At 36.3% G+C, this 17,056-nt stretch overlaps 2 protein-coding genes across 2 annotated transcripts in view; both read left to right on the top strand.

Moving 5' to 3' along the window:
* The window catches only part of LOC110094437 (leucine aminopeptidase 2, chloroplastic), a 38,314-nt gene extending 31,741 nt beyond the window's left edge, over positions 1–6,573 (top strand). Inside the window, exons 7-10 of the mRNA XM_020819672.2 lie at positions 3,944–4,021; positions 4,404–4,464; positions 4,743–4,930; positions 6,393–6,573. Coding sequence (XP_020675331.2) covers positions 3,944–4,021; positions 4,404–4,464; positions 4,743–4,930; positions 6,393–6,521 — 456 coding nt within the window. The 3' untranslated portion in view covers positions 6,522–6,573. The remainder of the gene's footprint in view (positions 1–3,943; positions 4,022–4,403; positions 4,465–4,742; positions 4,931–6,392) is intronic.
* An 89-nt stretch (positions 6,574–6,662) lies between these two features.
* Positions 6,663–16,241, top strand: LOC110094450. The gene is made up of 4 exons (XM_020819689.2): positions 6,663–6,687; positions 6,891–7,052; positions 10,911–10,978; positions 15,769–16,241. Exons 1-4 carry the CDS (start codon positions 6,663–6,665, stop codon positions 16,012–16,014), a joined length of 501 nt encoding a protein of 166 aa, XP_020675348.1. The 3' UTR covers positions 16,015–16,241.
* The last annotated feature ends 815 nt before the right edge of the window (positions 16,242–17,056 follow it).

Below are 17,056 nucleotides of genomic sequence, written 5' to 3'. Positions count from 1 at the left end.
AAACCAATTCAGACATCATAATAATTTGCAGTCAAAATAAAACTCCGCAGAATCAAAACGGACCGGACGAAATCTTTCAGAAAATACTTAAAACGTGCAGAATAATCACATCTACAACATACCAAAAGTTATGCGGTGAAAGTTTCGTCAATACAAAATGCGGCGCGTTTATCGGTAACGAAAACACAAATCTGAGCAGAAAAATACCAAAACACAAAATCTTCGAAAACAGAAATAGGATTCGGAGTCCTTACTGCGAGACAAACAAATCTTTCAACTGCGTCGTCGGAAGAAAAGCGCTCCGCGGGCTCCAAAATCAAGCTTTTCCTTTGCTTTTCTTTCTCTTTCTCTCTTGCCTTCTCCTTCTCTCTCTTCAAATGAATCCAAAATATCTCAATTGGATATTTATCAACACTGATCGTCCCGGACAATCCAATTTTCGTCCCGGGACGATTTTCCCTCTGGCAAAATTTCGTACAGACGAAATTAAATAGCGTCCGGACGACTTGCTCTCTGGACAAATTTCGTACAGACGGATTGTCCCGACCCTTCCAGGTTCGTACAGACGAAAATGACAGATTTCTTCACAAATTTCTTCAGTTCGTCCAGTACTAAATCCAGTTCGTACAGACGAACTGCACTAAAAAAAATCAGCTTTTTCAAGGCACTGATCGTCCCGGACGATCTCAATATCATCCCGGACGATCCTGGGAGGAAAATCACATCTACAGAGAAACAAATCAAAGGAACGAGCTCTCACATCACGATCGAAATACCTCAGAAAATTCTTCCCAAGAAATCAGAGAGTTTAGCTTTCCTTGAAACTTTTCCTCCTTCTGGCCCATCCACCAACGCTCAGCCTCGCCATCCAACAGAAAAACTGCCAACGGTACCTTCCTGTCCGACGGACACTGCATACCGTCAAAAGTCTTCTCTAACCTTCTCAGCCACTCCTCAGCTGCTCTGGGCTCAACAGTGCCCTCAAACCTTAGAGGTTTCAATCTCAGGAACATCTGCAGATGTCTATCCACCTCCTCAGATCGAACAGTAGAGGCTCTACTCTGAGTCTCGCTCATCATCTGAGCAACCAATGTAGCAAACTGGGAAAGTGTATCAGAATCAACCACTGGGGCAGTACTACTCACCGGAGCTGCCTGACTAGCACTCTGCCCATCTATCATATCTGGGTTTGGCAGATCCATAATCACATAGAAAATTAGGCACAAAACAACACAATAAAAATCCAGACAAAGCAGAACTACCCCGACAGACTTACAGATCAATTCCTATAGCTCTGTCTTACAATCCAAATTCCAAAACCATTGCTCTGATACCACTAAAGTTTGTCACGACCCAACCCGACCGGGACGGATCCCGCTCGCATCGGGCCGCGACATAACCGTTGAAAATCCAGGATCTGGCTTTGGAATTTGCTTCAGACTTTCTTCCAAATATTAAATAGACAGAAAAACATAGAGCTATTATAAACATCCAAATACAGAACAGTTCGTCTATCTTTTCCTTCATCAAAATAATCATATACAGATACAGTACATGGCTTACAGACAGAAAGAACAGAACAGAACAAAACATATAAGTCATGACTGTATGAAAATCAAAAGTACAAAATACCTAATCTCAGATCAGACACAGAAGTCATCAAAATTCTCGTTTCTGAAAATTGAGAAAGGAGGAATGTGCCTTACCTCGAGTCGATCAACTTTCCCAACTACGACGATAAACGAAAACGGACGGAAGTCGCCCAAAAATCCACTTTTCTTCTTTTCCCTTCGTTTTTCTCTCTCCTGGGCTTTCTCTCTTAAAAAACGACACTATTCAGATATTTATTAAGCAGGATCGTCTCGGACGATGTCCCGATCGTCCCGGGACGATCTTCTCTGGACTCAAATTGTCCAGATGAAAATAAATTCCAATTTCTTCGTCCCTGGACGAAACTCTCTGTCCGGGTTCGTCCCGACGGTTCGTCCCGACCCTTCCAGGTTCGTACAGACGAGCATGCATATTTTCTCTGTTCGTACTGGCAGTTCGTACGTACTAACCATACAGATTTTCAATATTTTTTCAGTTCATACAGACGGTTCGTCCCGTACCAACAGCACAATTTTTTTTTTTTTTCAAACATAAGGGTTTCACACATACTTTGAAACGGACAAACAAAAAAATTAGTCAATTGGTCAAAATTAATTTCATTGATCTACTCATTCAAAAACGTCTCTTGTTCTTTCCCATGAATCCATAAATAATCAAAATTGTAGCCTTCTAGAGCTACCTTGTTTGACTTTAGAGCATCATCTCACTCTTCAAGAGAAGTGTTGTTTTGAGCCTAGAGATTGATGCAGAATATGAAGAGCTCTACATCATAAAATGATGCATTTTTATGTTCTAGTATTATGTTAATGTATAGAAAAACTGCAGGAAAAAAAAAAGTTCTATTATTATGTTGTCACGATATCATTTTCACATTATTGTTGCATGGCAGAACTTTCATGGTGGTTGAAAGATAGAGAGTTTGTTGTCTTAACATATACATACATATATAAGAGAAGAGTGCAAAAATTGTAAGAGATGCTAATTTTTTTTTTTTGTGGAAAACTCGGGGAAGGAAAAAATCATGGGGCTCGACCTAATTAAAATGATTTCACTAGTGTTTGTCATCGTTTATAAATGATGCCCTTCTTCGGGGTAATGTATTAATTCAATGTAGTAAACATACACTGCATAGGACATATTACATGGTTAAAGTTAGAATAACTCTGTTACATGAGAGCTGTCTTTAAAAGATTGTTTTCTTGTTTGTTTGATCATACTTTTATGAGAAGAGGAGCTTAGAGAGGTAGATATCATGAAGTCCACCATAAATCCCAAAGCTAACGTTGGAAGTAGGAATTGGTGTTGATAGCTTGTATCAATCTTATAAATTATGGCGTGCATTGACATTATTAGCAATGATAGGTGTTGAAGTTAGTTGGGGTTGGTGGAAACAACTGTCAGAAGACCATATAACAGAGGACCATAGTCGGTCAACAGTGATCGAAGAATCGTAGTTGAGCAATGGTGGTCAAAGGATCGTAATCGGGCGATGATGGTCAAAGGACCATAGTCGGGTGATGGTGGTTAAATGACTGTCGCTAGACAATTGTGTCAAAGATATAGTGGTTGGAAGATTGTACTTGGGGGATAGTGGTCGGAGGACTATACTCAAGTGATGGTAGTTAGAGATCAGTAGTCATGCGATTGTGGTCGGCAGACTATAGTTGGGCAATAGTGTTAGGAGGACCACAGTTGGACGATGATAGTTAGAAGACCATATTCAGGTGAAGGTGTTTGGAGGACCATAGTTGGGTGACGGTGTTCAAAGGACCATAGTAGGAAGACAGTAATTGGAGAAGTGTAATTGGGGAACAATGGTTGAAGGACAATAATTGGGAGACATTGGTTGGAGGACCGTGGTCGGGCAACAGAGGTCGGAGGACCATTGTCTGGCAATGGTGGTTGGAGGACCATGGTCGTGCGACAGTGGTGCAACGATGGTGGTTAGGTGCTTCTTGGTAGTGATGGGCTGATGGTCCAACAATGATGGTGGATAGTTGTACGATGATGGTCTTCGAGTGGAGCTTTGAGATTCTTAGAACTTCTAAGCTCTCTTGAAGTTTTAATGCTTATCCAAAGTGAAACAAGAGCACAAGGGCCCTTACCTGTTAACTTAAATATTTGGGCTGATGGGTGTCTGTCTATTAATATATTGGGCTTAACTTGCCTCCGGTTTTCGATCCTCTTAACAATGACTAGGCACATTATATGTTCATCACGCCTAGGAATATTATTATTTTCCTAAGCTTTTCCTTTTCTGATGTAAGTGAATAATATATGGCGAGCACTTTTAATTAACCAAATCTTGGCACCAATCTCCTCTACTTTGCAGGTTACCAATACTGATGCTGAAGGAAGGCTAACCCTTGCGGACGCTTTGGTATATGCTTGTGATCAGGGTGTTGAGAAGGTATGACCTCACCTTTGCCTGGTTTCAGACTTCTATTCTGACTCATGAGAGAGGTGATTATAGAAACACAAAAGAAACTTTGGTTACCTTGAACGATTAAATATTTCTTGAATTCAATTGTTGTCAAATTTTAAATTGCTGGAGTAGTTTATTTAACTATTGGGTGATTGCTACAATGGTCATCTGTCTGATTTTATTATTATTATTTGTAACTCCAACCAATTTTTGTTCATCTTATCACATTCCATTTTACCTTTAGTGCTAGAGATCTTCAAGTTTTAATGCTTGTGATGTACCCGCATTATCTTTATTATGAAGTTCCATGTACAGTTCCTTAACTTTGTAATTGTTGACACCACCATTTTGCTACTGTTTAATGCAGATTGTTGATTTGGCAACCCTAACTGGGGCTTGCATTGTTGCCCTTGGATCCAGCATTGCAGGTAAACAACAATTGTCACCAATATTATCTGCTTGTTACAATACCCTATCATCAACTTCAGTTCATTTACTTATTGTCTAACATTATGGTACTTAATGGATTGAAAAAGTTTCACAACATAATTCACAAAGAACAAATAATGCAAATTTGCTCATTCTCAAAACAGAAACTAGAGTTTAGCTAATCTGATCTTTAGTAAAGTTTTCCATTGCTAATACTGGGCAAACGTGGAATTTCTTTCCCCCCTTGCTGTTACAAGGGCAACCTTTGCTTTTACAGGAATCTTCACTCCCAGCGATGAACTAGCCAAAGAAATCACTGCTGCTGCTCTGTTAACCGGTGAGAAATTCTGGAGGTTGCCTTTGGAGGACAGTTATTGGGAGTCGATGAAGTCGAGTGCTGCCGATATGGTTAATTCTGGAGGCCGCCAAGGGGGTGCAATTTTGGCTGCACTTTTCCTCAAGCAGGTATCGATTAAAGTATCTTTAAGTTTATCTTCTAAAATTTCATCTATCAATTCAATGCGATCTTGTTCCTTCTTTACACTACTCTTTAAATTGCTATAATTTCCATGATTTATTAGCATGTGGCAAACCTTATTTTTGCTGCAAACTTATGCTGGAACTTTGTTTGGGTTAACAATGCCAACTGCCATGGGGCCATGTATAGTCCTTCCATGGAAATCCTAATCAAGCTTGTTGTCGAGTTTATGAATGATAGGAAGTACTTGAGTTTGCAAGTAACCCTAAGGGTAATACTGAGTTCGCAAGCAAACCTAGCAAGGATTGACAAAAACAGCGAGAAAAAGGGCTGATTTCAGAGAGAAATCAGCAAAGACCATGCAGAAAATTTAGTAGATTGGAGAGGAAACGCAAGGGAAATACTTTGAATCAATCCAAGAACAAGAAAAACAAAGCAAGATACAAGTTTCTTCAATTTGAGAGGAAGAAACAACTCTCCAAATCTCTAGCAAAGCCTAGAACCCACACAAAACAAATTCTAGATCTCAGAATTCACCAAATCTCAAGATGCCCTCAACCCTAGCCGCCAAAGGACTAATTAAAGCACAAAATTCCTAAACAGCCGCTAATTCAAAATTTCCCTCCTAAACATAATTTAATTAAGTAGAGGGCCCCACTAGAGCTTCCGCCCCCCTTGGTTCCTCCCCATGCTTGGGCCGGCGCCTATAGCACTGAACCGGTCCATGTTGGACCGGCGCAGCCGGCCCCTCCTGGGCCCGCAGCATAACAATGAACTTCCTAGTTTGTCAATTTGTGCCCCATTTGTTTTCTAATTTGTATTTCCTCTTGCATTCTAAATCTCATACAATGGTTTAGAATTATTTTTCACAATAAGAGCATGAAATTCGAAGCAAAACGTAGAGGGGACCTAATTCAATTACCAGTGCACAATAAACCGAAGAAAATAAAATGCACAAAACCACCAAGAATTTTTGTACATATTCGCTTATCCTGTCTATGCTGCTATAGTTTTTACTAGGTGATGAAGGTAAGTGTTAATCTCTCTACCATGATATCCTAATAACATCTCTTTTTATAATAAAAACTTATGATATCTCAAATTCTACATAAGAAAGAAGACGTGTCGGTAATTAAGCTCCACAATTTAGGTTTCGTTTGGGATGACTTTCTTACCGCTTCTTAAAGTAGCTTTCTAGGCAGCTTACTAGCTAGAAAGCTACTTTAAGAAGCGGTAAGAAAGCCTTCCCAAACAAAGCCTTAGGCTTCGTTTTGAACAGCTTTTTTATTGTTTTTTAAAGTAGCTTTGCAATACAGATTTTTTTTGAACAAAGATTTTTTTTATTAAGAAAGTTACTTTAGAAATGACAGTGAGAAAGTTGCCCCAAATGAAATCTGAATAATTACCGCTATGAAAATGCTACTAAATTGCTTGTATGTATTTTGGCAGTTTGTAAATGAGAAGGTCCAGTGGATGCATATAGATGTAGCAGGTCCAGTTTGGAATGACAAGAAGAGCACTGCCACAGGGTTTGGTGTATCCACTTTGGTTGAGTGGGTTCTGAAGAATTCTTCTTAAATGAATGCTTAGACACCGCAGCTCAGTAAAACTTCTTTTTCAGGTTCAGCTCCATATTTTCTTCAAATAAATCATCTTTCGCGGGTCGGGTCGGGTCAACCCGGCAACCCGGCAACCCGGCTGGGTTGGGTCCAGGTTGAAATGTCCGACCCGTTTACAAAAACGGGTTGGGTTCGAGTTGACCCATTACTTTATTTATATCTAATTTAAATATTATTAATTTTATTTTATTCTTATCAATTCTAATTACATTAATAAATTTATATTTATTGTATATTAATATAATAATTCATTTTAAATTATCAATTAACAAAATATTATGTTATTGCAACAAAAAAAATTATTTAATCTCTAAATTGATCATTGAAGACCTATACATCCACGAGATTTACAGCCCCGGTCGCGTCCGCATCCGCGTCCGCGTAGGCTTTCTTTTCCTCTTCATCTTGCCGTCGAAAGGCTCTCGCTCTTTGCAGGGAAAGGAAGGGTTTTGGCCTTTGGGAGCAAAAACGAAGGTGGGACAGAGTGACGGTATTCTTCTCTGCCATTGCCTGTCTATTTGTATGACTTCTTTTCTCTTTGGTCTGTCTATGCTCTTCCTAGAGCCTTATTTGCCTTATGCATGTCTGTTTGCTTTTCCTAGTTGCCATTTTCTTTGGCTTCGCGTGACGTATAGTTTTGAAAGAGTTGCTAAAGAAGTTTCTTCGCCTTCCGCGACGACGTTGTTCGTGACGGATTGGAAGTCACGACGGGTGCTCGCAGCGAAAGTAACTATCTTTTTCCCCTTTCTCGCGCTTCTTCGGCTAAATCCCGTAAATCCGCCGAACTACCGGATTTACTAAATTCGGGATTTAAGGCAAAACGGAGAAGGAACGGGATTTAAGTTTCTGTAGTATTTAAAGTTGTCATTTTTTATTATTTGAAGTTAGCAGTAATTAGTATACTTCACGGAAGCCAAGGCCTCAACCATAGGATTATAGAGCCTTGAGCTCTGTTAGATGAAATTCCTGAACTACAGTTGATTGTCTCCTCTTCTTTTCTTTCAGATCGTCAATCTGTTGGCGCGAGGTGAACTTTTTTCTTATAATTTTGATAACATGTAAAAATTATGGAGCCTGATATAATTGAACTAATTCCACTAGCATGCGTTAAAAATTATAAAAGGTGTCCTTCCCCTTAATTATATAAGATATTAATACACTATATAATATGTATGAATCAAAGAAGATGTATACTATTATGGTATTAGGACTTTTTGACTCATCATTGAGTGATAAATTCAGGCAATAGTTGATGGTGAATGTCGGGAGTCACAAGATAGAAGGTTGTTAGCTTAGTCTTTTTCTCGATAGGAGGAGAGATCAAGCTATCGAAAAGATGAGTCGTGTCTAGATGGCTTATGGATGTTGGATGTCAATTGTTGGATGGTGTCCGACAACAACAACAACAATATCAAACTTTTATCCCACCATGTTGGGTTGGCTATATGAATCTTTTTTCTCCATTATGTCCTGTTAAAAGTCAAATTTTCATTTAAATCTAATAAAGAAATATCATTTCTAATATTTTCTAATCAAATATTTTTTAGGTTTACCTCTACCTTTCTTAACATAGGTTAAATCTAATACATCTACTTTCTTAACTGGGTCATCGGAAGGCCGTCATTTTAAATGACCAAACTATCTAAGGTGATTCTCTAATCTTATCCATCACTGGAGCTACTCCAACCTTTTCACAGATATACTCATTTCGTATACTATCTCTAAGAGTAAATCCACTCATCCACTTGAGCGTTCTCATCTCATCAACACTTAACTTAATATTATACTTCTCTTTTAATGGCCAGCATTCTGCGCCATAAAGCATTGCAGGTCTCACCTCCATGTTATAAAAATTTTTGTTAAGTTTGAGTGATACTTTTCTATCACACAACAAATCCGAAGCATTCCTCCATTTTAACCATCCAACTTGAATTCTACTAATAATATCCCTATCTATTTTACTATCACTCTGAACAATAGACCCAAGATATTTAAACGAGTATGCTTATTAATGACTTGATCGCTTGAAATCACAAATCCCCCACTAGATCTATTACTACTAAAATTACACTCCATGTATTCAATTTTAGATCTAGTCAAACGAAAAACTTTAGACTCTAAGTTTGACCTCTATAATTCTAGTTTACCTTCAACACCCTCTCTAGTCTTATTAACAAGAAGAATATCATCAGCAACAAGCATACACGGATACACCAGGGTACATCCTCTTGCAAATGTCTAGTAAGAACATCCATGACTAAAGCAAAAAAGATAAATGACTTAAGGTTGATCCCTTATGTAATCCAATTGAAATAGGAAAAATACTTAGTTAAACCACCTTGTGTTTGGCACAAGTAACAGCTCTTGCATACATATCCATAACAACTTGAATATAAAGATGGTGTCAGGCAATGGTAAAAAAAAACATTAAAATTTGAGAGATTGTGGTTGTGGCCGGCATGCATGGTCGTTCTCTTGATATGAAGAGGGATTAAGCAACTAGAAAGATCGATGTCAAGCATTAGTGGCCGATGAATGTCGAACATCAATCGTTTGTATGTGCCAGATGACGGGGAACATCAAAACTCAAAAGTCAAACAACTATGGATAGACAATATATTTCTTAAAATTTATAACAAATATCAAGATTTTATTCATTATACAAAAATTAGTAATATACCACATCATTCATTAATAACCAACGTGTCCCCTAGTTGTACTATAATCTATAAATTGGCTTTGAGAATTTTCAAATTTTGATTATTCAATGTCTCCTATCATCGTTTGAAACTCTAACCGTCCATCTTTAAAAATTTCACTATCCAAATTTATACTTCGCTTTTTTTGTTCACCCAATCTTCCTTTCGATTAAGAGGGCAACCGCGTTTACCAACTGCTAGCACCTTACTCAACCATTGTTGTCTAATACTAACAATCATTATCATCCATCTTTCATATCTCACCTATGACTAACATTAACATTTATTATTGCTCCTTCTCTGATAATTGTCGTCGCCCACCATCGACTAACACTAACCGTTGTCATTATCTATCATCTAATAGTTGTCATAAATGCCAATGCATATTATTTCCTGTCGACTGGCCCCAACACCATTTATCACCCATTCTAGAACATCGGTACCTACCACAATTGTTAATTGATGCTGACATTCATTGCCATCCATTGTTTGCTTGCGAACTCCACTTTTAATAGTCTACAACACCATTTCTGGAGGCATCACTTATAGTTCAAACCTTCTAATCTTGCCTTCAACTTTGGGGAAGGGATGATCTCCAACCTTTATGATGAAATTATTTTAACTGGGATAAACCTAATGGATTTTTATGCTTTGGGTTTTTTATGTAAAAATTCATATGCATTCTACATGTTATGAGATATTTATATGTTTATCTTCAATATTTTTTTGTAACGCTAATAGATTAACTCTCCATCTACCATCACAAACAGTCTAATACATGATTAAAATTTATCTACCCATTTGACCTTTTTCTACTATCATCACCGATAATGAAATGTAATTAACATGGAAGGTTTTCATTGAATTTTCTTTGGATCTACATAGCAAGTTGCTTCACCTAATCGTAGCTTGCTCATATATGTGGATAAGATGATAGAAATCACCAATTGAATGATCTTAAGTTTCCTTAGATGCATTTCAAAAGGGTTGGGGAGTAACGGTTGCCCTATGTTCTCTGAACTTCTCGTACCACATCATATACTCTTACCAATGAGACACAATTTAACTAGTGTTTTGACATAGATGCTATTGATTTAATCAATATTTTAATTCCTAATTCTGGTGTCTAGAATGTTAACGTTTCAGTTGATGATGTTAAGCTTCATTATTACCGGAAATTCTCATGGGAGACACATGACGTAACCCTACCTCTGATAGCATCCTACATCAAAGAGTCGTTCAACAATATTTGAAAGGTAAATCCATTATCAATTTCTATGGAAGATCTGGTCCTTTAAAGCCTTGATGTTTCCAATAAAGGTCTGCAATGCAAAAAACTTTTCTCTCTTTAGGAAGATCCTTACATCATCATAGCCTTCTTAAAATTAGGCACTTTTACACTAAAAGACTTTGAGGGAACAAGTGCTTCAATGAACATGGAATGCTAAGAATATCTACTAGTACTTTTAATAGGATATGCACTTTTATTTCTTAGATTTTCCCCTCAATATTCAATAGAATTTCCTTTTTCTAGTTTGTTTTGCTCAAGGGTCAGTTTGTAACGCCCTTTCTTAAATCTGTAAAATTACATCTGTTCCCCCAATCACCTTATTTTGATGCAATTTTCATAATCCTCTCATAACTTGTAGGAGCGGCCTTGATCATTACTTTGAAAAGTCAAGATCAATCATGGCAAACATGTTCTCTGAAACCTTGGGTAATGTTATATGCATTTGTGATGTATTTTAAAAGAGATAAATTGTTTCTTAGTAAATTCAATTTGACATCCCTCATAACGAATTATGATTATCTAGTAAGACTGGCCAACAAGCTTGGATGATTGTCAAGATGTATAGTGGATTTAGCTCGACCTCATTCGTAATGGATTGTGGTTATCAAATATAACTATGACCACCAATCTCAAATGATGATCAAAATCATTAACTTCTTCAATAATAGATTAAGGTGTTCAAGCCAACAATTTCATGTGACAATTTGATCTTTGGTGGATCAAATATGTCCTTCATAATGAAATGTGGTTAGCAAGTATGACTCTGAACAACATTACTAAAGAATGGCCAAAATCCTTGGTGGATTTACTAAGCTAAGGCAAGATTTTGTGATATTCTCTAGGAGTATGATTAATCCTGATCACAAAAAGGTTCCAAAAGTTTGAAACAAACTACTTTCAAATCATCGATATCACATTACTCCCAAATCTATTGGTGGAGAGCTATGATGAGCTGATGTTTCATAATAATGTAATCAAACACGCGCACTTGCCTAAGACGTGCTTGAGAAATATCGAACAAGCCATCTGCATTTTAACTTCAAAATTATATTACATAATAGTTTTTAAGTTAAACCATTTATCATCTTTTATTTTAAAAAATATATTACTTAGATAATTTAGCAGCCATTTAACACTAATTTTATTTTCCTTATTCTTTTGTATTTTTCTAATGATTTTCTTATGTTTGTTTTTTTTAATCAAAATATTTAATTTTCCCAACTTAAAGTGGATAATCTATGGTATCATTTGGCAATTTCTTCTTCAATTGAGTTTATGCTACTTAGTAAATTATAATGCGTTGCTTATTTTTTTAGCAGTTGAAATAAATTTATTATTATCTGAATTTATTTCATATTCTATTAATTTATGTAATTACTAGATTTAAAAAAATTAAATATACTATTATAATGGCTTATTTTTTATTGGTCCATTGCTCATACTATTTATATAATTAATATTATAATGGCTTATAGGAATAACATCAGCCATTTAACACTAATTTTATTTTCCTATTTTTTAAAAAATAAGTTCACAATAAGGATGAGCTATTGCATATTACAGCCGGTTTAAAATTTTTCACAAAAAATTGAATACCTTTATGAGTTTACGAAATTAGAGAAGCTTCCATGCAAGCCAAGATATTGTTGAGACCCATAGGAAGATGAGGAAGAATGCAATTTTTTTGATAAAATCAAATTTTACAAGAAATAGTTACATGAACAAAAACTTTTACTATAAGGTTTTAATAACAAAATAGGAGAAGCTCTTTTCATCTAAAGATCGTTTATTAGTTATTATATTTACAAGCCTCAAAATATTACCACATCAAAGAAGTATCCTAGTTGCACATTTTATGATTGATGGTGCCGCTTGCTCATCCTCATTCAATTTGGTTGCTTGCTTGGACAACTTAGGTCGTGGAAGACCTCTTGTGGTTCTGAAAAACAAGAATTTGTTTTGGAGTCTGAGGTGAAGCAGTGAGAAAGCAGTGCGCTAAACAAACCTTTGGTTGTGTTTGCTGTAGCAAAGTAGGAACGAAGTTGTCTCAAAGAGATAATAGTTTGTCTTATGTATTCTGTGTTACTAATATATTTTCTTCATTATTAATTTAGAAAATCAACTGAAAATTATTTTCCTCTTTATAATTATTTAAAAATAAAAGATTTGAGTTTTAGTTAAAGCTTATGATAAGTTTTGAGCCTCTTATTTTTCTTTTTTTCTTTTTTTAATTAGGAAGGAGAAGAGCTAATAGTTTTAATTTTCTAACATAGTTTCAATTAATGTATGACACAATAAAAATCTACTCTTTTTTTTATTTTCATATATTATATTCAATTTTAAAAAAATTATTATAATACCTTATTTTGGGTGACTGTTTCTGCTGTATCTAGGAAAATGTTTAATGCATGTACGAGGATTCTTGGAGAACTTTTTTTCTTAATTTGTCCAATTGCTGTGTTTATTACTGTTGGAGTCCATTGGTGTGTTTATTACTGTTGGAGTTACATCACAACATAGAAGCTGCCTGTTACATGAAAAACTACTGAAATTGTAAGAAACCTATAAGGATGCCTATATTTTATTGGGCTTATTTGAACCCACTTCTATGTCTTGTTCACAATTCTTTTAGCCAAGTGGGATGGGAGCCCATCAATCTGGTTTTGGTCAGGGCAACGAGGTGGCCATTGGTTACCTTCAGGAGAACATTCTTGTCCCCAAGGTGAAGATTTGGATAGTCCCTTTGGATTTCGGTTTCATCAATCCATGTAGCTTCTGCTGTTGGTAGAGTTTGCCATTGTAGGTGTTGTCAAAGTGGAGTACCACCATGGAATAGCTTGTAGGAGTCCAAAATGCTTTCAGGCTGCAAGACAGGATTGTTGAACCAATTATCTTTCCACAATGGAATTGAATGAAGGGATCTGTTTTGCTTGAACGGCTTGAGAAAGGGCTACATGGAAAACCGAATGTATATGAGATTGTGGTGGTAAATCCAATATGCATGCAACTTGGTCAATTCGCTCAAGGATTTTAAAAGGTCCAAAATATCAATCTGTAAGCTTGTATGATTTTCGGTTGTTGCTAAGTTTGATGATAAGGTCGAAGCTTGAGGAGAACCATCTTTCCAATGATAACTTGTAAACTCGTGCACATCTTTCTTCATGTGGGGCCAAAATAAAAAAATTTAGGAGACAGTGCAGAGTTTTGTCTATGCTGCCATGGCCTTTGTTTGCACTTGCATGATTCTAGTGCAGGTCTTGTTGAAGGAGAGAGGAGGGAGCTAGCACTGTGCTACCGAATTTGCAAAGCAAGCCATCATAAAATTAGAACTTTGGTTGAACCACAAGAGACTTCTAGTTTTTTTTTTAGTCGAATCAGTGTTGGCTTGGTGAGAACTGAGAATCTTCTACCGGTTGCTGTAAAAGTTGAGAATTTGATGGGTATGGGAATGATAGTTAATAAGGAGGCACTTGAGTTTTGATCATAGAGTCCTTCATTAAAACGGGAAAGAACATTTGCCATTGTATGGGACTTACCCAGTTGTATTCTATTCAATGGTCATATCCCAACAATCTAATCAAGAAGTGATGTTGTTCTAGTGTTTGAACAACTTGGGTCATTAATTCACTAATGCTCTTTTGATCCGTTCGAATTTTGAACGTAGATCCCATCCAATATTGATGCTACTTTTGGGATCGCTTTGGTGATAGCATACATTTCATGGATATGGGTGGAAGCTTGTTGCATGTGAAGAGTTAGATTTTAATTGGGACAGCTTCTTTATTGCTTTTTAAAGCAGTTCTCTAGTTAAAAAATTTTAATTATTGTATTATAAAGTTGCTTTAAAAAGCAGTCAAAAAGTCATCCTAAACGAAGCATTAATTTCTTGCTGTAAAAAGCAATGGGCTTACCATTTTTGGCTAAGAATTACTCCAAGGCCGAGCCATGAAGCATCTGCGTCAACTATAAAGGGTTGTGAGAACTTTGATTACCAAGGGAGGGGGGGGATTTGCTAATTTCTTCTAATGCTTGGAAGGCATCTTATGCTATGGCATTCAAGTTGAAATTGACTCTTTGATGCTTGCCTGCGACTAGTTTCTTGATGCATCATATGTTCATTACCATCAAATCTACTAGGGCAACTTCCAGGGATAAAAAAAAAATTGTTAAAAAGAAAAAAAGAGAAGCAAAAATTTTTACTGCCCGCAAATAATTCATTGATGCATCATGTGCTTATAACTATCTATGCTTGTTTGGTAATGATTTTTATCTTATTTGCTTTTGGAAAATCTTATGTTACATTTTGTTATTGTTGTCATAGAAAACAATATTCAACATATAGCCCTAGCTTTTGTTTACTAATTTGCTTTGTCTCTAAGGCTTCGTTTGGGACGGCTTTCTTATTACTTCTTAAAATAGTTTTTTAGTACAAAAGTTAAATATTTTGTACTTGAAAGCTGCTTTAAGAAGCAGTAAAAAAGCCGTCCCAAACGAAGCCTAAATTCAACTCCAAACCTTCATCGTTTAAGCAGATTTGGAGAAATCAAGGTGAAAGAAATATTAGTTACTTCATAATTATTTTGTTTGAATGAGATTGATTTACCAAGGCAATTAACATATTTATATTTCTCTTTATGATTCACTTCTTAAAATCAGTGGAAAGCTGTGAAGTTAATTCATAGTTTGAATAACATTAGGCTCTGTTCAGTCTTCAATTTATTTGTTATCCCTTCAAACTAAGGCTTCTTTTGGGACGGCTTTCTTGCTACTTTCTAAAAGAGCTTTTAAGTATAAAAATTTTTTTAAGTAAAAATTTTTGTACTTTAAAACGTCGGCCTTCCGATGACCCGGTTAGAAAAGTAGAGGTATTAGATTTGACTTATGTTAAGAAAGGTAGAGGTAAACCTAAAAAAGACTTAGTTAGAAAATATTAGAAATGATTATTCTTTTTTTAGATTTAAACGAGAATTTGACTTCTAACAGGACACAATAGAGAAAAAGGATTTATGTACCCAACCCTATGTAGTGGGACAAATGTTTGATAATGTTGTTGTTGTTGTAAAAAGCTGCTTTAGAAGGCACTCAATTTCCACTCAATCGAACAAATTGTTAATAATTAATTTCTCCTCAATTCCTTCAAATCAAGCCAAGTCGGAGACTTTCTTGCGGCACTGTAATTAACACCGTTCTTTCATAATTCTTGCCTTTCTTTGCAGGCATTTGATTATTTTTCAGTCTATACTGTAAATTCCAAGATGCCTGGAACCCCAGCAATCAGCCAGACTGCACTTACAACAGAACCAGATTCAAATCCAAAGCCAAAGAAGAACATCTGCTGCGCTTGCCCTGAAACTAGGAAGCTGAGAGATGAATGCATCATCGAGCACGGCGAATCAGCCTGCACAAAGTGGATCGAAGCACACAAACAATGCCTTCGAGCTGAAGGTTTCAATGTTCTATGATTGATTCAATGATCATATGAAGAGCAGCAGAGCTAATTTTTTCCCCTCCAATTACATATCTGATTTTAAAAATGCTAACAGTTTACTATTAATCCTTAAGCTTCATGAATAAGGCTGCCAAAATACTCTCTGCGGCTTCATCCTAACAGTTATTATTCTTCATTTGAGGATCAGTCAATCATTTTATACATAATTCTGAACATTGCCTTGTTCTTTGATAGTTTCTACTTTGCTGCTTTGTCTCTGTGAATATTGTGTAATGATTTTAATAGAAAGTTTAAACAATTATATATTTAATTGAATAATAAGTATGATTAGATTTTGATTAGTAAAATTTAAGTAATATAATGATGGAATTGGCATAGAAATTTTTGTGAAAATTATTAAGCTATTATTCAAAATATTTGGAATATTTAAAGTATTTTATTAGATTGTTTAGGGTTTTATTAAATTTGGTTTGCTTGAGGTAAATGTGAGATTCAAAAGAGCTTAATTGCTTGAAGTATGCTATTGCTCAACATCAGCAACATCATTGTCATCATGCCACCACTATCGCCGGACCACCTTGCGATTGCTATTAGTGTATGACTGCACAACAACCCTCGTTAGGCCACCTTCTAATCGCTATTCGTATACTATCGCCTGATCGTTGGACCAGCATTAGATAGGGGTGTCAATTCGGGTCAACGGGTTGGGTTCGGATTGAATTTGGAATTGACCCAGCATTATTCGGGTCAAACCGAATCCGACCTGTTTTTAAAAACGGGTCAGGTTTTCGGACCCGAACCAGACCCGATTTGGGTCCTGGTCAACTTGACCCGACATGAATGACCTGGGGTTGGCCCAAAATTGTTAATTTTCGGGTCAAAAATCAGGTCAATGTTCGATTTTCGGGTCAAAACGGGTCAATCTCGGGTTTTTTGGTGAAATATGAGTTTTCGTGTCAATTTCGGGTTGTTGGGTCAACCTGAATCCGACCCGATTTTTAAAACAGTTTGATTTGTTGAACCCGAACCCGACCCGTTTCGGGTTCGGGTTGACC

Source organism: Dendrobium catenatum, unplaced genomic scaffold, assembly GCF_001605985.2.
Source record: "Dendrobium catenatum unplaced genomic scaffold, ASM160598v2 fragScaff_scaffold_629, whole genome shotgun sequence".
Lineage (NCBI taxonomy): Eukaryota > Viridiplantae > Streptophyta > Magnoliopsida > Asparagales > Orchidaceae > Dendrobium > Dendrobium catenatum.
Note: the sequence above shows the minus strand (reverse complement) of the source record. Positions and strands in the feature narration are given on the sequence as shown.